Raw genomic sequence first — 22,956 nt, 5'->3', positions numbered from 1 at the left:
GTCCCCCGGGAATTCTTTGTGCCTTCCCCAAGCCTGCGAGTGTCAGTCGCTCCCTCGGGATGCCCTTGGAATAGCTCAGGAGCGGAAAGTGTCCCTCATTTCCAGGAACATTTGCACATGCTTTGCAAACGCCCCGAAGATTTAAAAGGAGTCAAAGATCTTCTTTGACTCTCGCTTCCTTCCCACCCACCCCCACCCCCAAGTCAACGACTGGCTGGTTTTTGTGTCCCTTGATTCAGATTTTGGGAGGCTTGTCCCTGATTTCTCTGTGAGGTAGGAAGATGGGTCCTTTAATCTCCCCCTAACCCTCTGACCTTCCTCCCTTAAGGAGCTTTTCCCCTTCATGTCTCTGCTTTTTAAAGCCTTCTTTTCAAATAAAAGCAATTTCCTTTTGGAACTGTAACTATGACATGGCGAAACGCTTTTTAAAACAATAAAGGGGTAAGACGGGGGGGAAAGCGTCTCTTTTCAGTGTTTGTATTCTGCTAGAGCTGTTTGTTTAGATACTTTACATAAGACAGTAAACATTAGGCAAGTTTGAAAGGCTTTAATTAAAAAAGGTGGTGAGCTCGGGAAAAAAGCCTTTCAATTGACATAGCTACTTAGTGAAGCGGCCCCAGACAGACAAGACAAATACATCCTGAGGTGAGGAATCCAAGAAAACCTAGAGGACAAAGATAAAGAATAATAGAATATCACCACATCTACCTATAGCTACACATAGATAGATGTAGTTATATGATGTGGGTGCCCACATATTTATGACAAACACACACATAATTATTATACATTTGTTACTCATCTTACATTGTTGTAAACACGTCTACATGTAGAACCCAAGAAACCTTGACGACAAAGATGAATAGTAACAGAATGTCTATCAATAGAGATGTATTTATGTGCAGGGGGGGATGTATCTATCTCTGTGTGTGCCACACGTCTAGTTATACTATTACTTCATATATGTTTGTCCTTTATGTAGGCTTGAATACCATATATAAAAGGTGTGTATAATATGTTACCAGGATCTGACCTAGTCAGTATTTCACAGATTAGATTTGCGGGTAAGTATTTAGGCAAGCACAAACATCTTTCTCCCTTTCTCACGTTCTGTGGACTAGATATTTATATTTGGATCGTAATGGCCCTGTTTCATAGGAGGGACGGACACACACACAAAATGTATGAAGTAAAATGCAAGTCTAGCTGTGCCCCCTAGGAGTAGTAGCCTGCAACCAGGTCTTTTAGCTCGGAGCCCGCGAACATTCCGACTATTTTCTTTTTTCTCTTTTTGCTTAATGTAAAAATCTATAAGCGAAACGCCCTGGGAGATCACAACCTTTTCACTGAAACCCGACAACCTGGCTTTGAAGTGCCTGGCTTTTTTTCTCAAAGGCCTGTGTGCGGAACTGGCAGGTCCTGAATGACCCCTGCATTGTAATCAAGCTGATATTGCAGCGATTCATTGGACCAGATCCGTGTAGTGATCTCAGCTCTCTGATCTGTGAGCTGGCAAGAGCAGTGCTGTTCATTCACAAATCCTCTTCAGTGCTCGGGCTGCCACGAGGGTAGCCCTGGACCCAGAAGAAGCGGCAGCAGGAATCGCCTGTGACGCTTTGCCATGAATATTGCATTAGATGCCGCTACATAGTCAAATGCCAAGCACTGTTTTGCAAAACTCCCTATGCCTGGCATTCCCCGGGAAAGAAATGCAAGGCTTACCTTCCAACCTCAGGAGTTTGCAAACTGACCGCTCATGGACTGTCTACGTTCATAATGAATGTTTACAAACCATTAGACTGAGCAATCAATCCCATCCTCTTTCTAGGGCTGGGCATATTTCAGGCTTCACAAATATCAAGCATGTCTGTTGGGTTGGATCATGTTTAATATAAAAATAAGAGCTTACAAACTGATACGGGGCGGGAGTTTATTAAATGGTCCCGTCTTTAAACTTTAAAACAAACAGGAAATTCTATTTTTTAATTGTTACTCTAACGATGGATCATTGAATGTTAATGTATTTTTTTTAAAAAAACCCCACTACCTACCTAAAGATATCTTTTTAGATTTTCATATTCGTATATTGGCAGTTCTACAAGGAAAAAAATGAATTTATTTTTCTCCAAAATGTTTCTTTCATTACGCACGGCAATTGCTTAAAAACCACCAACTTTCTCTTTTCCGTAATAACAGACATACTGCAAAGTTACAGTAATAATACATGTAGCATAACATCTAGATATTTTGAAAGTGAAAATATTTCGGAGATTTTAAAATATATTTGACTTTTTAAAAGTTTTGAGACAAATTCAATTTTAACTTTCTCTCTCTCTCGGGGTGTGTGTGTGTGTGTGTGTGTGAATGAACATTGTACGTGTCCAATTCACCTCACTGACTACAAGAGCTTTTAAAACTTCTTAAAATCTGGATAATACAAGTGCTAGAGTTGGAGAAATCATATAAAAATATGATCTAGCATAAATATTGGCATTGTTACTTTCTGGAGAGGAACTGACTACGTTAATATAAAAAGTGGCATTTTTCGGAGGCCGAATTATTCATATTTGGATAGAATTTTGAAAGAGAATTGTGCTAGGCTGTATTGCTCCTGTTAAGCCAAAGCAAAACAAAAACCAAACAAACAAAATCCTAAATGTATTTCCACACTATGGAGTCTTGATGAGAAACAGTTTTATATACTGCAACAGTTATAAAACAAAATATAAATACAAGGCGTTTCAGACATATAGATTAATTCCGAATATTTACTGCAGACTTCAATTATCTGTCTTATCTTCTCTGTGAAGCCCCTCACATATATTATTACTGAAAACGTTGCAAAAATGAAACCAGAGAGAAGACTGTATTTTCTCATTTTCAGTGTGTTGCTGACCAATAATTTAGCATCGAAGGGGGCATGTCCTAAATATACAGGTAAACTTTGCTTGCTTCAAATCACTCAGGCAATAAAGATGTGAGGTGCCTGCTTAAAATTGGAGATGCTCAGTTCCTCCAAGTACATAAACACAGCCTGGAAATGAATACTCCGACTGAACCAGGCTGATGAGAAACCTCTGCTAGAAAGTGACACTAACAAACTAAAGTGTGTTCCCAGCGTTCACAGCAGGCTGATACACTCATTTACTGTTTGTTTCCCAGTAGAGTCTTGCCCATTCACTACTATGTCATTTAGTAATTTGGCAATCAGACTTAACCTCCCGCAGCAAAACTGTTATTTCAAATGTGAAACGTTATTACTGGATAGGATAAAAAGAAACCTGAATCAACATGTTCTAGATTAATCAAAGACTTAATAAAAAGTAAATGGTCAAACACCAACTGTTTGAAATAAAGATTTGGCAACAATTATCACTATTTTGGAGGGGTATTTTTGTTAATTTCTTTGTTGTTCTTGCTGCTTTTTCTGGGAGAATCTCTTGCCTAATCTGTTTTCCAGAAAAAGTTACACAGAGAGCTTCTTATGACTAGGGACAGTAAGTTGAGAGTTTGGACTGAATTAAAAGGAGGACTTGTGGCGCCTTAGAGACTAACACATTTATTTGAAGCATAAGCTTTCGTGAGCTACAGCTCACTTCATCACCCAAACACCTATGTAAATATTTCTTCCAAATTTTGGTTTACCGTTTTTGGGGGTGGCAGGAGGTGGAGTTAGCTTGCAAAATCTACAGCCAAAACAGAAAAGAACAAACAAGCCATTTGCAGTGTAGCAATGTGAATCAATTGGATACAAATCCCAGTTCAAATTACCTCCCACCCAATCCTTAAACAGCTGTAAAGTAGCGTTCGGGAGACCATAAAAGTTGATTATCTAGCGGGAAGTTTGAGTTGAAATTACGCAGTTAATTAGAGCACTGACTATTACTCGCTCCAAGTAAATGTTGAGGTGTAAATCCAAAGGCGTTTCAGGGAATTAGTTACATATGTGGGAAATCTAAGACCAGATCCCATTTCCCTTCCCTAGTCTCTGCTAATACTCCAAATGGTATAGAGTTGCTGAACTTTACCGTCACAACAGAAGCTGTTGTGTCTGTGCGGATTAACTCCTCTAAATCGCAGAAAGAAAATGAAACCATGAAACTTTTACGCAAAAACAACCAAACAATATTGGCAGCGCAATGGAGATTTGAGGATAAAGAAAAAGCCTTTTGGGGAATAACTTTTTGGTGAAGATTTTTAAAACTGTTCAGTTATCCCCCCCCCCCTGGACTCCAGGTATTCAGTTATTTCGGTTATTTATCAAACCCTTGTTTAAGATAATTCCAGTCCAAGTCTCTCTGGGGGAGCCAATGGCTTGTGTGGCGGGGGGCTCGTTCTGCGGGATGGGGACAACCCCAGAGTTCCATTCTCCTGGGAAACTGCCTCGCTCCTTGAAAATGGAAAAGAAAAATAAATCTCCCTTGGGCATTTGGGGCCCGATTCTGAATCCCTGACTGCGGCAAAACGCCTGTTAGCTTCTGGTAATATGTGGGGGGAAGCTGCCTGACTCAGGATTTGGTCTCGATAACGTCTGGAGTCATGGCTGGGTGAAATTATGGAGGATTTCCCCCCTCATGATAAACTCGGTGCTAGGTCGTCTGTAGTTTATAAAGTTAACCCGGGAACACAACCAGCTGGACTTTAGTCATCATGTTTTACTCGGGGAAAGCTTCCCAGTGCCTGGCCATTTCAAACGCCCGGTTCCCTGGGAGCTCTGTCTCAGAAAGGACAGCGGGATCGGGCCCTAGCCGTTTCTTGGTTGTGCGGCTGTTTGGAAGGTGGAGATGCCGCAGTACCCAAGATCCGTCCTTCCAGAGAAGTTTTACCATCATCAGCAAGTGCCTTGGAACAAGTGGGCTCGCCACCTTGGTCCACGCAGACCTGCCTAGCATTAGTAACGCTTCCGAATTAGGTGCGTTAAAGCATTATTCGTGCCTTTGAAAGGGAGAGCTATCCATCCAACGCCTGTCATGGCCAATGACACAAAGTTTATCTTCTGTGAAACCGTTTGTTGTTGTTGTTGCTAACATCGCCTTAATAACGTGGAAGTGAACTGAGGTTTAGTTTTTCCAGCATACACTGTGTGTTGGTAACAAGCCACTTCTTTGTTGTAATGATCGCATTTCCCTTACTCTTGTAGAGTAGGAGTAACCTCTGTCAGCTAAAAGGTACATGGCATTCTGTAGAGATCAGCAAGACATGTGACAAGAGTTTAAACAAACGGGGAATATGATATTCAAACAATGCAACTTACACAGTAGGTGGATTTCTAGGGAATTTGTCCTTCATCGGTCTCTACCGCCAATGGAAATGACCATGATGTTCATAAGGCTACTTTCCCGGCAACTTTCCATCCCGTGGCCACTCATGAATTTACCCACCCCACCGTTAGAGCACAGTTGGGCTGAGGGTAGAGGGATGAACAGGATGTATGTTCAGCATAACGAGGAAACCACAATTTCACGATCCTGAAGGAAAGTAAAACCCAGGCTTTCTAGATCAGCCAGTTGCCACAATTGACGGGGAAGTCTTCCTAACGTGAAGCCCAAACAATTACAGGAAACGGACACCTGAACTGATTGCCCGTCTCACCTTAATGTCATGGCCAGAGCCTGAAATGCTGCCTGGTTTTTCCCTATTCAGCTTCGTAAAGTGTAGGTTTCTAAAGTTTATTTGCTAGATGCGTTATGCAAGAAAAGCCTAGCAGCAGGGTAAAAGGCAGCCTTATAACTATGCTCTTTGTTTGAGGCTCTTCTTCCATGGTACCTTATCAGTGTACAGCTTTGCGGGATGTGGGGATCTTTTCTGGACAACAGTTCAGATTTATTTTAACCACTAGGGATGTTAAAGCCCTTGCTGATTTTTCCCCTTCCCTGTCCATAAAAACTGTACAGTTGGAGAACTACTGGATGTGTTGGCATCAGCATCCCTCTGGACACACAACGTAGTGCCCACTTACCGTTCAAAAGCCTTTCTGCAAGGACGAATGGGATATGAAAGTCTGGCTCCTTTTTCCTCCCATCCTGCGAAACAGACGCCAATGGCTGTCTTGCAACACTCGTTAATAAGTGATTCCCCCATAACAAGTTTGGGAAGCAATAACAAGCAATGCAGTTCGTTTTAGCTAGCTCTGGGTATTGTGCTGCCCAGTTGGGATATCATCCAGTTGGGTTTAACCACTTCTGCGCTTGCCCATTTCTCAAAAGATATGAGAATTTATTTTTCAAAACAATTGCCTCTGGCAGTAGATACAAAACCTTTCACCTCCTCTGCAGTTGACACTGTTCGATGTGAGAGATGGGGCCGGGGGGGGGGGGGGCGAAGGAATGATTTTCAGAGGCATTATTGGTTTGGAAATCTCATAAAACTGTGAAATTTGGTGCATGTCAACTATTTGCAGGCAGTGTCCTCGCCTTTTGTTGCAAGGACGGGGTGCGTTTGAATGTGGGGTAGGTCCTCTCGATTTTTCACTGGGTACTGTGCATTTTGCTTCTTTGCTTTAGTTCTTCGGGGGCAGTCCCTACTGAGTGCCGGGCACTAACAGAGCCGAGGTACGGGACCGGAGTTGGCCTTGGATCTATCAGCTTTAGCCTTTGCCATTGTTTCTGTTATGATTTAGCTTTCAGAATGATCGGGGCATCTCTACCAACTGTGTGACTGACAAGTCCAGCGAAAGCCTGGCCTATCTAATTGCTTTCATTACTTCTAACTTTCACCATATCAACCAATATGAGCTGTAAGAGACAAGGTTAGCAGAGTAATGATACAAATCGCCCTGCTTTTAGCCTCACTGCAGCATGACGGTCTAATATTTCCAATGGAATCACAGAGCAAGCCACACCATGCATGGAATACAATCGATCTGGACAACTTTGACCTTCTAATGTTTCCAAATTTTAATGTAATAACTAACTTTTCTGTGTGCGATATGTGAAAAATGTAAAAACAAGGGTGTTATAAAAGTGCGAAGTTTTTATTTTATTTTATTTTTGCTCCAGATGCTTTCGAGGAAAATACATTTTTAATGGTAGCCATTTAATTGATCCACGTTTTAACTAGACAGGTACATAAAGGGGAAAGAAGCACACAGTCCATCGCTGGATATGAACATCTACTTTAGCAGTCACCAGCTCTATTCGATACCTTGAAAAAGCACAACACTACTTCAAAGTCCACCCCCCGGCCATCTGCAGCAGTTAATAAGTAAAAGGTCTATTTAAAACAAAAAGCAATTGCGAGTTGAAAATAAAATTGCTGCTGAAAATCTTTTTAATGGGATTGAACTTTTAGACAGAAATACTATTGGAAAATAATGTAACTCAAATTTCCTTAGTCAGGTATTCCTTAGCCAGGAGTCTTTCCCCTCCATTCTGTAAACCAGAGTTGTTCCTTTGCCGGGATTATTGTCAGGGAATAGTCAGGTTCAGTTATTGTTTTGTACAGCTTTGTTTATCTCCTGCTTTGGAGTTGATCTGAGGAATTCTCCTCGCCTCCCTGTCTGTTTGGAAATATTCACTGTATAAATGTCTCTGCTAAAGATCATTTTAACAAATGGAAATGTTAAAGTGTCATCGCACTGTGACAGTGAGGCATGTTTAATACATTGGACAGGGAATGTTTATTTCAAGATATTTTAAGTTCTAGTCAATAATTTGGATCTGCCCGCGAGCGAAATATTTGACGTGCATCACCTTGAACACGTTTAATTATGGGGTAGTTGCAAGCCAGGGCTTCGAAGTAATTAGAAAATACTTCTTGGGAGACAGACTAATCGCTTTTCATGGGGCACTTCAAAAAAAATTAACCCCTACTGCTTGTTTGAGCAAAAACAACTTTAGGTCAGCAAGACCTGATCTCTTTGCTGGATCCTCTGGACGATCTAAAAGAGATTCCCTGCATCCTTTTCCTCTAGACCCGCAAAGACACATTAGAAGTACCCTCCACCCCAACCAACAATAACAAAAACCTTCGCAATACTTTCAGTGTGAGAGTTTGGGTGACACAAAAGCAATGTACAAACGAATTATCTTATAGGTGGGGACCTGCCATAGGCGAGGGGCTGACCGTCTCTCTGGTTCTGCGGACGGAAAGGGGAATGAAAATCCAGGAGTAGGCTGCCAGATTTGTGCCTAGAGTCTCCAGAATTTCTCACGATAAGGCTTTCCTTCAAACAAGAATAGATTGTGCCCTGTGCAGTTACTGAGCAGACAGACGTGTGCTTTCACCCTCCTGGTTTTTAGCCCATCTTGGCATTCCCCATTTGACTCCAGCTGTCGAGCACTAAAGATAGCCCATAATTACCAGTGCTAAGTCAATATAACATCATCATCACCCTCACCATGCGTGGGTACCATACACTACTCTGTGTGGGCTTGCTTCGGGTCCTCCCCTGTTGGGAAGTCTAATTAATTTGAGGTGGGGTTTTTTGTTCCCCTTTAGCTCAGACAATTGCAGGTCTCGCTCTCTCTCCTTGCACCTGAGAAACCCGTGCCGCAAAGAACAAGGCAACAGCAAGTTGGAGCCTGGTGGGTAAAGCCGGGGCTCAGGAACCGGCCCCGGGGGAGGGGGGGGATTGGTTCCCCAGCCTCCGGCAACTTTCCTGGTCTCCCAGCTCTTCCTCCCTTATATGCGCTCGCTCTCCTCCCAGCCTCCCTGCACTTCTGTCGGCCTCCCAGACCTCTGCCTTCCTGCCGGTGCAAGCTTCTCGGCTTCCCCGCTCCTCTCCGGAGCAGGGGAAGGGAGGCATGGTGTGGTGGCTAGGCCCGAGGACCGTCTATCTTTCCAACCCCAGGAAGGGCAGGAGCTGCCTCCTGATTGTTTGTGCTTTGGCCCCTCGCCTTCGTTTTGTCTTTGGCGCTGGCTGGCTCTGGTGCCCGCCGATCACAACCGTTTTTTGGCATCGCCTCTCTCCAATCTCCCCCAGCGAGTGTGTGTGTGTGTGTTATTAAAGCGGCACTAACTCTCCTGCGCTTCACTGACCTTTTGGTGACTTTCACAAATTCAAGCCCAGCCAAGCAAAGATCCCGCGGATCTCAGCTGATTGTTTTTGTTTTGTCTGTGGGCGGATTGTTTAGGGCGGTGGGGAGGAAAATTCTTAGCCGGCAAAAGAATGAGATTGTTGGTAAAGCCAATAGGGGAATGGGGGCGGGAGACCCACTTTGAAACCACACGTGAGACCCCTTCAAAATTACATAATCCCCCCTTTTCAACCCAGATACACTTTGATCCTAATTTTTGGTTTCACGGGATTTCTTTCTAAAGACAAAGGCAAGCAAATGGACATCGCGGCAGCTTCTCAATACGAAAAATTAGCCTTTGATTATTTTGGTGAAGAAAAAAACTTCAGGGGGGTGGGGCCGAGGGGCAGAATCGCGTCGCACTGCCTGTCCATGGGAAACCTCTCTGTTTAATATTGTTTCTGAAGCTGGAATAAATGATCAAAGGCTTCTGTCCAGCTTTCAACAGAATGAGTCAATCATCATTCCCACTTCTGTATATTTCCCTGACTCCGCAACGAGCCCCACCACCTCGAACATTTGAAAAAGAAGCCACCTTGTCTCTCTGTCACATTTGCCCGGTTCTTCTGCAGGGTGTATTTCAGAATCAGGGGGAAAGAAGGAGGGGAGACAGTAGGGAGCGTACGAAAGAGTTGTTCTAAAATTAACTGCATCTGTTTCTTCTCCCCAGTGCAAATAAAGGGGCCGCAGGAAAAAAATCCCTTTGTATCACACAGCAGCTCGTTTAATATTATTTATGCATTTGTGCAAGGAATTGTGGGATTTCCCCCTTCTCCCTCCCCCCCCCATGGTAAACAATATGGAAATAAAAAAATTGTATACTGGAGGCTTTTCTAATGAATCAGACAAAGATATAAAGCGAAAGAGATCAGCAGGGCAAGTGGTGATGTATCTATCTGTTGTTTAGGGGGTTAGCTAGTTCTGCCTTCTCTCTCTCTCCTTTAAAAAACACACACACCCTCGAGTAGAGAGGACACTATTGCTTTAAAAGAAGGGGGAGGGGGCAGCTAGAGGGAAAGGGGGGGCTGCTGCTGTCATTTACTAGAGTGCTACTGTATCACGTGTGGAAATGCCTCCTCTGCCATTGGCCAAAGGCACGTGTCTAGGATACCGGGCTTGCAACGTCACTTGAGGGGCTCTATTAAAAATAAGAACAAAAATCCAGAGTGAAAGTATTTCAGGTTCAGTTTAAGTGGCTTCTAAATTTATACCCAAACTATAGCGAGACCGAGAGAGATTTTTCCTAACTCCTGCCATGTAACCTGGAATATTTTGTTCAAAGAGGGGAAAAGAGAGAGAGAGAGGGAGAGCTGCCTTGCTTGTACATATGTCTCTGTGTGTCTCAGCCTGCGTGTGCTGGGCGGTGTGTAGGGAGAAATATACACCCTCTTCTAGAGTCTCTCTCTCAAAGCAGATGTGGCAGCACTGACATTTTTATTATTCTTTTTATTTTTCCCCTTGAAGGATCTTCACGATTTTTTAGGATACTGTTGGCATCTTTTTTCTTTTAAAACCCAGGAGCTGGAGAAGAGAGAAAGAGAGAGAGAGCGAGAGAGCGAGAGCTAGAGCGGGGGTGGGTGGGTGGGTGGGGGGGCGGAAAGGATTGTTAATGAAAGTCCTAATGATGAACACATTTTGGGGGAAGGAATGCACTGGTTTGCAGGACTGAAAGGCTAACAAGCGGAAGAAAGAAAGGAAAAGAAGGGGGGAAAGAAGGAGGATTTAAAACCAACGTTCTGGGTGAAGTTCGAGCACCCCCGAGGCTCTGATTTCGCCAACTCTGGATTTTGAGCATCATTCGAACTGAGTGGAGCCAGGGAACGAACAAACAAACAAACAAACACACGTTTTGTCAAACCCAGTCGCTCTCACACAAGGAGGGGTGGGGGCTTGAAACGAGAAGCATCTGGGGGTTTGTCCTACAGCATGGAGGAGAATGACCACGGTCCTAGGGAAGATTCACTGGAGCAGCAGCAGCGGGAGTCCAGCGGCGGCAGCAGCGATGCGGAGCCCAACAGGAGCCGGGCGATGATCCTGCCCGTGGTTCTGCAGGCGCCTGGGAATCACCAGCACCCGCACCGGATCACGAACTTTTTCATAGACAACATCCTGAGGCCGGAGTTCGGGCGGAGGAAGGAAGGGGGGACCTGCAGCAGCGGAGGCGGCAGCGGCAGTAGCCCGGAGCAGCTGCTCTTAGCCGGCAGGGAGAACCGCCGGAGTCCCTCCACGGCGCCGGGGTCTGGGGGGCAACTCAGCGGCGGAGGGGGAGGCTCGGCGGGCGAAGGGGAAGGAGGCTCCAAAGCCCTTGCTCTCAATGGGGGAGCCAAGAAAGGAGGCGACTCCGGGGCCCTGGAAGGAGCCTTGAAATCGCGGGGGCTCAGCGGCGGCGATCTGTCTGTGAGCTCGGACTCTGATAGCTCCCAAGCCAGCTCCAACACCAGTAACCAGCCCATGCTCTGGCCAGCCTGGGTTTACTGTACTAGGTACTCGGACAGGCCTTCTTCAGGTAAGACTTCTCTTCAGACGTAGCCTAGCACTGGCCAGGAGCCCGGCCTGCCCTTCCCCTCACCCCCTGGCTTCACTTCCCATTTAACAGGCTGTTTTCCACCAAGCCCCTCTCCCTCTCTCTCTATCAACCAACCATTGAATCAGTGAAGCCTAGGCTGATCTTTCCACATGGTTCTTCAGAAAATATTTGGTTGGTTGAAAAGCGACGAGAAAAAAATACAGTCACCCAAATTTAAAAAAAAATCGTAGAGAGACAAGTTTTTTTGTTTGTTTGTTTGTTTGTTTTTAAACGTATTTAAATATAATGAGGATATGGGGATGTTTTTACTATAGGCAGATCAAAATGAAAGCGGATAAACTGGAAAATAATTCCTCCTGTCTACATACACACACACACACACACACACACACACACAAAGCGATCAGCAGTTAGCTTAGCTAGATCTTAAAACAGAGAGGGACGGTGCTAGGTTGGGGATCTGGTTTTTGGCATGGTATTAAAAAGAAAAGGTGGGAAAGAAGCCATTAAAGCTCCTTCTTTGAACTCCACGGAGATCCTCCAAGGAATCTGCCCATCATCTCCTTTCGAGTAAAATCCCAGGGTTTGTTTGGAGGGTGAGGAGTGGAATTCATATATTCAGCTGCCTGTCCAATAGGCCTTGCATTGTACATTTGCAAAACCCAAATATTTTTATTGTTTTAAACAGGCCCCTATCTCACCGCTGTCTCCTTTCTCTATTTTGCTTTCTGTAATTTTCACATGTGTACTTTAGTTCAGATCTTTAAGGGAATAGGAAAGATTTCCAGAGGACGAGGAAGTTATTTCAGAGGGTCTGGGAAAGCGTGCCTGCTGGAGTGAGATTTCAGAAGAAACTCCTGAAATTCTCTTTCTGAAGAGGTTTAAAACCCACAGGGTGAATTTCCTTGTTTTAATGCAGGGAAAGCAGGAGTAGATCTAGGGTCCCCCCCCTTCTTCTTTTTTAATCTACATTCAAAAGAATTAGAAACCTCTTTAAAATACAGTTTTCCAGGCTGCAAACCAGAATTAAAAAAAAATCTATTCACAAAAAAGTATTTTCCAACAGCGATTAGCCAGTCCCTTCCCCCACGTCCACCCCAAACTGTTGTACAGTTGAAGAGAGGAATGTAGGTTGGATTTAAAATTAGTTTGTAATAAATGGGAACCAACTCTTTAGCTCCAATATTCCAGTCTGAACTGAAATTTACTCCATTGTTCTCCACTCCTCTCCTTTGTTAATATTTAATTAACATATATCCTCACAATGGCACAGGCCAGAGAGAGAACCCTCGCTGGTGGTGTGTAGAATAATATTAAAGAGAATAAATAAAATAAAAAAATAATAATTAGGATCGTTCTTTACGCGACATTTGAGCCACTCAAAATGCCAACTTCTCCCCCTGTTACAATGCCAATAAACGTTTGGATTTCTGTATTATCTCGATGTAATGCAAGAAAGAGGGTTTCTTAATTCTGTTTAGGAGATAAAATATAAGTAGATGTTATTGCTTCTCGATACACGTTACACTTTTCAGTAGCGAAGCCATTCCTGGGTTTAAAATAGCTAATTTAACACGTTTGTATTTTTAAAAATCCCAAAGAAATTGTAGCAGTTGCAAGACACTTTTTCTGAAGATGTGTTTTGGGTAAATAGAGAGAGAGAGACTGCGGGGCACACTTACGGAAAGGGACAGAATTACACCGTAGCCCTGGACAATTTAGGTTTCCTAGACAATGATACAGACAGAGAAAAGAGATGAGATCGAGAATCCTTAGCAAAACCGGAGAGCGGGGTGGTTCTTTCTACAGTATTTGTTTCTTTTTATTTCGAGCACAATGTGAGGGTCGATTTGAAGCAAAGAGAAAGAACAAAGGTTGTTTTTGTTTTTTTTTAAAGCTGAAGGTTATTTTTAACCAAAGCCTTTGGAGCTGGGCTAGTTGGTTATCGAAACGTGGCACTAAACTAGAAAAAACAAACCTGCCCCATAGGCGTAAAGGCAGAAATACGTAAATTAAAATGAAAATCACAATACACCAGCAGCCTAGGAACTATTGATGCAAGAATCCCCGTTACAAACAGGGCTCTATTTTCATTTTTAATACCTTGTGGGTAATAATTAGGGCTTTTAAATAGATGTATATACAATAGAATGGGAGGCTGCAGAGGGGGAATTGTAATTTGGAAGATGGTTGACACTTCCCCGAGCATTGTGGTCATTATGTGGCCTATTTGCGCTGTATATTATATCTACTAAAGCTGGGAACTAATCAAGCCCAGTGTATTCCCATTTTCTCTTGTGCAGGGTAGATCCACTTCCTGGCTGGCTTTGTCAGTCATATTTCAGCCTGTGGCAGAACCCGTCTTCTGCCCTTTGAGTGACTTGTCACCAGCCAGAAGAAGCCTTTTTTCTTATTGCTTTAAACCCGCGGGTTTAGGTGCTGTTTACAGTTTGCTAAGTGCGGTAATGCTCACGTGTCCCTGTTCTTTTAGGGACCTGACTTTTACAGACACCGTATGGATGCCAAAATTAGGATCATGTGTAAAATTTCAACTGACCTGGTCCCCTCTGGGAGAGGGGTGTCAGGAAGCTCGCGTGGGCCGAGCAGAGAGCCCCCAGGGCCTTCCTGCAAAGTGTAACACAGAATCAAGGGGGGGGGGCAGAGAGAGAAAGAGAGCCACAGATCGCTGAAGCTGGGATCGCTTCTCCCCTTGACAAAATATCCACTCACATACCCAATTCTCCACAGATTAGAGGCCATCGACAGTAGCATTCCCCCAAGGAAGGACTTCCAGAAATGGAGCTGGCAAATACACACCAGCATTACCCTGCGGCTTCCCACAACTCGCCGCAGCCCCACAGCCTCCACCCCAGGGATGCGGACTGGGTCCTTCTTTGTGGGGCGTTCGAGCGGCTGCCCCAGGCGGAGGAGAGTTTAAGTCCCAAAGATGGTGGTTAAAAAGGAAACAATGAACTTGGGTGGATGTGACTCTGATGCAATAGCCAAGCTGTGGAAAGTGGCTTTTGTAGAGGTGTTTAGGCCTGTGCCTGCCTCCCTCCTGCCCCCGCTCCCTTCTTTCCCCTTTTTGCAAGAGGCTCTGGGGTCCCAGGCATCAGCTCCCCTTTGGTCACCAGACTGCAGACCCCGAATTCCTCTTCCTCCCCAGGCATACAACAGACTCATGTCTGCCCCACTGCCCCCCCGCCCCAGGCATTCAGTGAAAGGGGGGAGGGGAAATCTCTCTCTCTCTCCTCGCAAAGGTTGATCTAATGACTTCAGTTTGAAACTCTCAAGCCAAAGCAAAGCGAAAAGAGGCGAGCAAGGCCTTCATGCCGTTCAGTGTCCGGAGCTCCTGGCTGGGCACAGAGTGCCAAGTGGCACCCATACTAATGACCTCAAGTCCTCAAATTTCTTTGAGATCATTCCTCCCGCCTCTCCCCGCCCAATAATCATAAGATGTTGCCCTTTAAAACCAACCAACCAACCAACCAACCAACCAACCTCTCTCACTCCTGGACACCCTTCCCAGCTTCCCCCCCCCCCGCCCCATCACTTCTCTGGCGTGTGTTTGTGTGTGTTTCTTATGATTTTTGTTTCGCCCTGGCCCTTAGGCCCCCGGTCTCGTAAACCAAAGAAGAAGAACCCCAACAAAGAAGACAAGCGTCCCAGGACAGCCTTCACTGCGGAGCAGCTGCAGAGACTGAAAGCGGAGTTTCAGACGAACAGATACTTGACGGAGCAGAGGCGGCAGAGCCTGGCTCAGGAACTCAGCCTCAACGAGTCTCAGATCAAAATCTGGTTTCAGAACAAACGAGCCAAAATCAAGAAAGCCACTGGCAACAAGAACACCCTGGCGGTGCATCTCATGGCACAAGGACTGTACAACCACTCCACCACATCAAAAGACGGCAAGTCAGACAGTGAATAGAAAGGGGGCCGGGGGAAGGCCGGGGAAAGGCCGGGGAAGGGGGGGCAGTTTTCAGTCAAAGTTTATACAATGCAATAATTTAATTAAAAAAATAAGGGCCAGTGTATAAAGATTATACCAGCATTAATAGTGAAAATATTGTGTATTAGATATAATTCTGCAATATTCTATGTGTATATAATTTACAGGTAAGGTGTAAAAATCCAAAATATCTGATTATAAAATATTTTTGATTTTGTTTTGTTTTATTTTGGTTCTATGGAGATTTTAGATGGTATCTTTATGGATTTTTTTAATGCTTAAGTTACATTTTTTATAGACTTAAGCGCTGTTTTAATGGACATTGGACACTGGTTTTTTGAAATTCAAAAAAAATTAAAAACAATTTTTTGCTGAAGTCCAAAGATTTTTATTGCTGCATTTCACAGGACTGTGAGCCGAATAAATAGTTCTCCGGTTTGTTCGATGAGTTTTACCATTATTATTTTTTTGTGTTTGGCTTTGGGGATAGAAAACAACCATCTAATTTAAAAAAAAAAAAACGTAACAGGGAAAGAAACCCCAAGGCATTGTATTAACAAAAATGTCCAGGATCCTTTCTTTCATTTGCCCTCACTTCTTCAGTCCGCGGGGCTCAATCAAAGGCTAGGGGGTGTACAGGACTCTGAGAAAGCTGGCCAGCAAGGGACGGGGGAGATCAAGGAGTTCATTTGGTGCTTCGTTGATTTTTTCCTTTCCTCATAGCTTGGTTGGAAAACTTTTGAAGTAAACATCACAACTTCCGGGTGTATGGCATAGGAAGCGAACAAACAAAACCACCCTTTTCCATAGGAAGGAGACTTTTCTTTTGGGTCTTTGCCGTGCGTGTGTGCGTGCAGCTAGCCTCATCTATGCACCCCCCCCCCCCACACTCATCTGTACAAACCTGCACAGATCCCTTTGCCCGTTCGTGCATCGCATTTTGTAGCTTAGGAGCTGCTTCTCTTTCCCCCTGGAAGGCGTTGTCCTTAGGCTGGCGGGCAGCAAGCAGCCTGGGATGACTTTTGCAAAAGGCTCTGGTTTGCCTTGGACAAATGGACACCAGGCCGCAGTGCAGAGCTGCTGGTATTTGAAGCTGGGGGGTTCCGAGCGCCGGCTTCGCAAGGACAACACAGGGTTGCAGCAGGTCTTGGGAGGAACAAGTTCTCGTCAAAATCTGACTGAGAATTGGTGGTCTTCCGGTGGTATAAATTAGTAGACATACCTTTAAGCTCTCCTGCTTGTATCACTGCTGTGTATACAGGATACTGACTGCAAAAATGCTTATCATGGCTATTGGATTATTGGACTTATACAACTTATTGGGTAAAAAACTGGTAAACCCATCAACTGTGACTCTTAACTGGAAAAAACAAATCAGACTGAACAATGACTATATAAAAAAAAAGCATCCAGAAAGCCTCTTCCTGTCCCATTGCCTCCACACCGGCAGTTTTGGCCCAGGAAAAGACCAAATCAAGAGGGACTGGGGGAAAGGAGAATTGGGGCACTTTTTTCAGCACCACCGACCTCTCTTATGCAGGACGAGTAACCCGTAAGAAGGGAAGGGACCTCTCATGCCCTGTTTTGGTCAGAAAGACGGAGGAGCCCACCACAAGCAGTTGTATTTGATTTTGGAAAAATTAGTAGCCTAATATCCAGTGACAAATATCTGTCAGTCTAGAATATGGGGCAGGTTTTAAATCAAGCATATCTCTTAGACTGAACAGTAAATACGAAGGGGCAGTCAGTGTAAATAAACATTTCTTGGCATTTGGGTTTTGGTTTTTTATTTTCCCCCTTGCAATTCTAGTTTCTGATTTGAAAATGTGGCACCGTATAAACTCAATCTTTTCAAGGTTTGTAGGGTCCTTTTAAGAGTTCTCCCAGTTCTAGATTTACCACCCCCCCCCTCGTCTGGAATAAAGTGTCCAAAATGTTGGCCAGGGCCACAAGGCACCCCGCGTGGGTGTGTATTGTACAATAATTCAGGACTGTAGTCTCCTTGATGATTGAGGGTGAACTTATCGCTTTGCCTTAAAACTTCTTTATTTCACAGCTATAATAGACACTCATTGTACATATTAGTATACACATTAAAAAAGAAGCAAACTATAAAGTAAAAGCTGTAATTTTAAATTCTGTGAATAATCATCAGCTGCTTAGGAGACAGGATTAAATGACATTGCCTTTTAGCAAGAAAGCAAAGATTTTTTTTCAGTTTATAAAACATGTGCATTTTACAATTGCAGTATCAAATATTTATAATCTTATGAAATATGAATGTTTCTATTTACAACTGTGGTCTCAAAATTGTGAACATTCTCACTGCATTTTGTGTGTTTAAATTCTCGAAGATTGCATTAAATAAAAACACTTTATTATGAAATACACAACGTGTGACTTAAAACGTTGGAATGGTGTTTTATATACAGAGAGAGACAGAGTCCTTCAACTGTACTTCTGGGTAATGAGAGAATTGTACTGGAGCCCAGTTTAAAAGGACTAAGTGGACTAAACCATTTCTATGGGTGTGAATAGCAATTTACTAGATGGACAATTTTGCAAACAGACGATTAATCAATTTCTTTGAATAATTAAGAAACTTTTGATGATTCACATAAAAATGAAGTGAGAGGGCAACCAACATCGTTAAAATGATCGCAACTTTAAAGTGATCAGCATTCGTTATATAAAATATTTTAAAAGAAAACGTATTTAATCGCATACATTGTCAACAGGTTTCTATTTTCAGACTTTAAGATAAATATCCAGTTGTGTGATGTTTGGAAAACAACACTTGTAAAAGATGTTCCCAACCTAAAATTATACAAACTGGTAAACCTGAATCCAGCTCTAGTAATGTAATGTAAGTAATGACAATACTTCAATGTCTTAATTTTTTAAAGAATTGATAACCCTGTAAACCTTGAAAGTTGCAGTAAAGGTAGTACGATTTGAGGACAGCTGACTAAGACTGATAAACAAAGTGGTGATTTGCTTAGATGCAACAGTATGCACAATTTCTCCAAATACTTAAGCCTATATTTTTCTTAAATAGGGCTAATTTAGGAAAAAGGGGTTTAATGTCCAGCATCTTGTTATCAGAACTTGTTCCTGCTGTAAGAAATTTAACACAAACTTTTTTTTTTTTTTTTTTTTTTTAGAAATGGCTACTGTGGAAAATATTCTCCCACAGGCAAATGTCTCCATTGATTTAGACAATGTCTAAGAAAGAAATTATTCCAGTGTTCCACAAGTCTTGGCCATTCTTTTAGCCACCTTCAGTCAGTAGAGGTTTGAACTGTATATGGGCAACCAATTATTTGTAACAGAAGGAGAGACTGTAAAGCTTTCACTTAGGAAGCATGATTCTGGATTTAGATTTTGCAAAACTTCTTGCATGTGTCTTTGAAAGGATTTTTATCAAACTAAGCATTGAGGCAGATGAATTACAATCTTGGGGGAGAAAATAAGTGTTGGCTGGAATTAAGAATTGCTACTAAAGAGCAGTTTAGATCTGAGCTGAAAATAGCTGCGTTTGTCCAATTTAACAAAGGAGTAATGTGTCTGTTATATATCCTCTACAAAGGGCCAGTTACACCAGGGCATTACTAACGAAGTCAATGGGGCTTCATTAGAAGAGGATTTGGCTCATCTTTTAACTTTGTAAAGGGACACACTTTACATCTGTCTTACACCAGCTTGCACGTCAGGCGATAAATTGTGCCACTTTAGAGGATACATTCACGAAACTGCCGGTCACAGGATATGTATTTAGTTTTAGAAAAAAAAAAAAAAAGTGTAGGGCTAACTTTTCATGCCCTCATTTTAAGAGAGCTAGTAAGTTCCACAAGAAATCAGCAAGATCGGGAGCAGACAATGTCTTGATGCAGCCTGGATTGTATCCAGTCCATAATGCAGAATATCTGCAGTAGGCAATAACCGTTCTGTTTCACAGAGGACATAGACCCTAATTTTTATACTGCAACCCCGCCCCGCCCCCCCATTTGTATAAAGGCTTTAATGACAAGATACATTGGCTACAATGTCGGCTTTACTCCGCCTTTTACATATTTTTCACATATTGGTTGTTTCAGTCCACTTACAAATGAGTATTTAAAAACTAAAGCAAGCAGCTCCCTGCTGTGTTTGGCCTTACAGCCCAGCTACTTTAGTCCTGGTTATTTTTAAATTTGAAATTAATTTGACAGAAATAGATACCGTCCAAACCCTTACTGCAAACCTATCAACAAATACACCGCTATCTAGGTAACAACCTTCCGTTTGAAAGAAATCATCCAAGATTCTGAGAGTCCCTTTACATATTTTATGATGCATGCGAGAGTACAAACTATCTGTTCTTATATATAGTGTGTGGAGGGTGGGGTGTGGGGGGGGTAAACAGGGCAGGAGCATATTCACAGTATTCACGCACACTGAAAGCAACACGCACACAGAGTTCTACTGTGTATGTTGCGTATATTGAAAATGAGCGTCCATCTGCACACATGCATACGCACTAGTGCAAGTGACTACAATTTCGACTTGCGTGAACGTTTGCACTCCAGATTGGAATGGATTTCTTCTTGCCCTAGCCAGATGTTATGTATACTCACTAAAAGATACGACTAATGTGTTTTAAACAAACAACGTGGTATATAGTCACACATAAGAAAGTGTTCGCAGAATCACCACGCAAATACATTTACACCCTATTTGGACCCTAAACATCCAATTACATGCAAGTAAATAACCGCATTTTTTGCCAAGGAAATGTTTTCACAAGCAAAATATGTATAAGCACTAAAATCTGCGCAAAGTATAACTCCACCGTATATTGCACATGAAGTTTAAACACATAGCCAAGCACTATCTATGCAAATGCCCTGGCCGTTTATTGGGTAATGCATAACAGAGTTATGAGGGAGAAACTATTTAGCTAGCTCGGTTTTGTGGGGGAAAAAAGTAATTCTGTATCCCGCTGGTTTAATATCCGACCTCAACATTTAATCCCCGCCCAGGCAGCTATCAAAAGTGCCCCTGGGATGTTTCGGTATCATCTCCGAACTAACAGCTGTGCTTATAACATGCTCAGAAGGGGAAGGTTAACAACAATTTGTTACAAAGGGGCACCATTCAATTTTACAAACAAATTTACATTGACTTAAAAACCAACCAAACAAAGTTGCATTTAGCAGCTATGAGATAAGGAGCTGCTGCTGGGACACGTTTTCGTAATTCCTGTCAGAGCAGAATTTAGGGATCATTGTCATAATAATCAGCATCTTCAGAAAGCAGCGCAGTTCAAGCAATAAGAGAAGGAAGTCTTATCCAGATCTGCGAAGGGAACTCGATCTCTTTCCCCGTTGTTTTACAAGGATATGTTGTTTGTTTAATAATCTTAAATCTTTCCTGGGACCAGTGCTGCCAGGATTTAAACACACACACAAACACAAACACACACACACTTTGGGGGAGCCCAAGCCAGTGTAATAATCCCACCATCACTCCCTGAGCGAGTCAAGCAGCGTTTGCTCGCGCTCTTTTTTTTGCTCCTATGATCTCCCTGCAAATTAAAAAGGGGCTTTGGGATGAAGTAGGCATTTTTCACTGTCATGCCCATTTGGTACCAGTGGCAAACGGAGGGTACCTCCAACACAAGGACCTTGCCAGAGCATTACTTGTTTAGTAGAATGTAGCCTTGCGTCCCACACAGCCACTGAGACAAACGGCCGCAATTATTCTATGAACGACGAGACAGTGGCCTCGCTAGATCCGTGCAGCCCCAGTAAAATCAGTGCACAAGGGATAACTCCGATCTTACTCTCTGCATTTATGATATTAGTCCGCCCCCCCTCCCCCATCAATATTGTCTCTGTCCGGTGCCCATCTGGGCAGATAATTCCTACTTTTTCCTGAGAAGCTAAACAAATCTTTCATTGGGTTAGTCACATTGGATTTGGTATTTCAAACATTTCTGAAGTTTTTGAGCGAGCTTTTTGAACATTAAAAAGCGACCCTGGCATTATAACATCAGCTCGGCGTGTCCCATGTGTAACACTCTCCAAATGTAACCTGCAACTTTAGGTTCCTAAAATATTTAAAATTCACTTCGATCCACGCTTGCAGTCCGTACCCCCTGCCCCCCTCCCGTACCTAGGTATCATGATGCCCCTGCAAAGTCGACTTGTTTTAAAGTGCTGAAATTACAGGTTTATAACACGCGCACGTACTGGTGCGCCTAGATTCTGTATCTCACACTACTCTGTGGGCTGTATTATACACAGACACACACAGGCCAGTTCTGCAAACAGCAATGCCATCTTCCTTCACACCCACAACTCCTTTCTGAGGAGCCGAGTCTTAGTTAGCAACAAGGACAATGCGCCTGAAAAACAATGTTATAGTCCCTACAAACCGCCCCCCCCCCCGCAACTGCTTTACAAACACCACAGTCAAGCCTGCATCGAACTGTTGTTGGGGAGGGGGATAAAAGCTCCGTTTCAGATCAGCCACGCTCGTGCATTGATCTCACTGTACACATGTAATTTAAACGAGGCAACATCTTTCACAAAATCTGGAGAGTCTCAAATGTTTTATTTCTAGTGCCCCCCCCTTTCCCTCCCCTTCCCCATCATCCATTTTTCTTAAAGACTTTTCTCTCTGCTTTTAAACCCTATTGTCCTGCAGCAAATTGCTGGGGTGTTGTTGGTGTGCCATCTTCCTCCTCTCCCTGTTTGGATGGGTAATCACAGGATCCAGCTGCCAAGCTGCCGGTTTTCTTTCCAGCAGTGTCGTCTTGGTTCCCCTGGCAAACTCCACACAGGCGGTGGTGGCTTTGCAGTAACCTCTTGTTCTCTCACTTTGTTCTGCTGCTGATGGACAATCCCCCGCCCCCTCCCCTCCAACCCAACCCCAGATGCCAAATTTCTTTTGAAACCCTTGATTTTGTGGAATTTGCACACCTTAATCTCGGAATAATGTCTGGACATCTCTTCCGTGCAATCTGCAAACAGCCCCTTTCAGCAGGGAAGAATGGCAGCTCCACCGTGCCCACAAAACGTTGGCTATTTAAGCCTGTCTGCCAGCTTCAGAACTGCCCACCTCCCGTTCTGCATCATGCACTGGACATGAACGAAAAGATGCTAAAATGCCCCCAGATCTTTTAGTGGAACCACCAGTAAAATCCATCCCTTTCTCGAGTGTGGGACAGCAATTGTTTATCATCTGCAATGGGGCTTATTTCTTATGTAAATGCGCTAGAGGGGGGCTTTTGGGGTGGCGGGGGCCAGAGAACTAAAATACTCTTGGATTTGATTGTTAGGAAGAGCGAAAGGGCAAAGCAGGCTGCATGATCAGAAATGAGGAATGTAGGCATTAGATGCTGTTCTAATTGGACGGTTTCTGAACGGCCCAGCGCTGAAATATTTCCACTTCTTTATTTATTTATTTATTTATTTATT

The 22,956-nt window shown here is 43.4% G+C and overlaps 1 protein-coding gene and 1 long non-coding RNA gene across 2 annotated transcripts; one reads left to right on the top strand and one right to left on the bottom strand.

Moving 5' to 3' along the window:
• Positions 1–531: 531 nt before the first annotated feature.
• On the bottom strand, positions 532–6,118 carry LOC125630829 (uncharacterized). Its single transcript, XR_007354799.1, has 2 exons — positions 5,960–6,118; positions 532–664 (listed from the first exon to the last, which is right to left on the bottom strand). It is a non-coding gene; the product is annotated as an uncharacterized LOC125630829 (long non-coding RNA).
• A 4,498-nt stretch (positions 6,119–10,616) lies between these two features.
• Positions 10,617–15,484, top strand: EN2 (engrailed homeobox 2). The gene is made up of 2 exons (XM_048837595.2): positions 10,617–11,523; positions 15,156–15,484. The coding sequence occupies exons 1-2, from the start codon at positions 10,944–10,946 to the stop codon at positions 15,470–15,472; spliced, it is 897 nt and encodes a 298-aa protein (XP_048693552.1). The 5' UTR covers positions 10,617–10,943; the 3' UTR covers positions 15,473–15,484.
• Positions 15,485–22,956: the final 7,472 nt, after the last annotated feature.

This window comes from Caretta caretta, chromosome 2 (assembly GCF_965140235.1).
Source record: "Caretta caretta isolate rCarCar2 chromosome 2, rCarCar1.hap1, whole genome shotgun sequence".
Taxonomy (NCBI): Eukaryota; Metazoa; Chordata; order Testudines; family Cheloniidae; genus Caretta; species Caretta caretta.
This window is presented reverse-complemented; position numbering and strand designations above follow the sequence as displayed.

Excerpts from the sequence above, each read along its gene's own strand:
- EN2 (XM_048837595.2), top strand. The coding sequence starts at position 10,944 with ATGGAGGAGAATGACCACGGTCCTAGGGAAGATTCACTGGAGCAGCAG. Across the intron at positions 11,524-15,155 it reads CTCGGACAGGCCTTCTTCAG|GCCCCCGGTCTCGTAAACCA; the intron begins GTAAGACTTCTC and ends CCTGGCCCTTAG.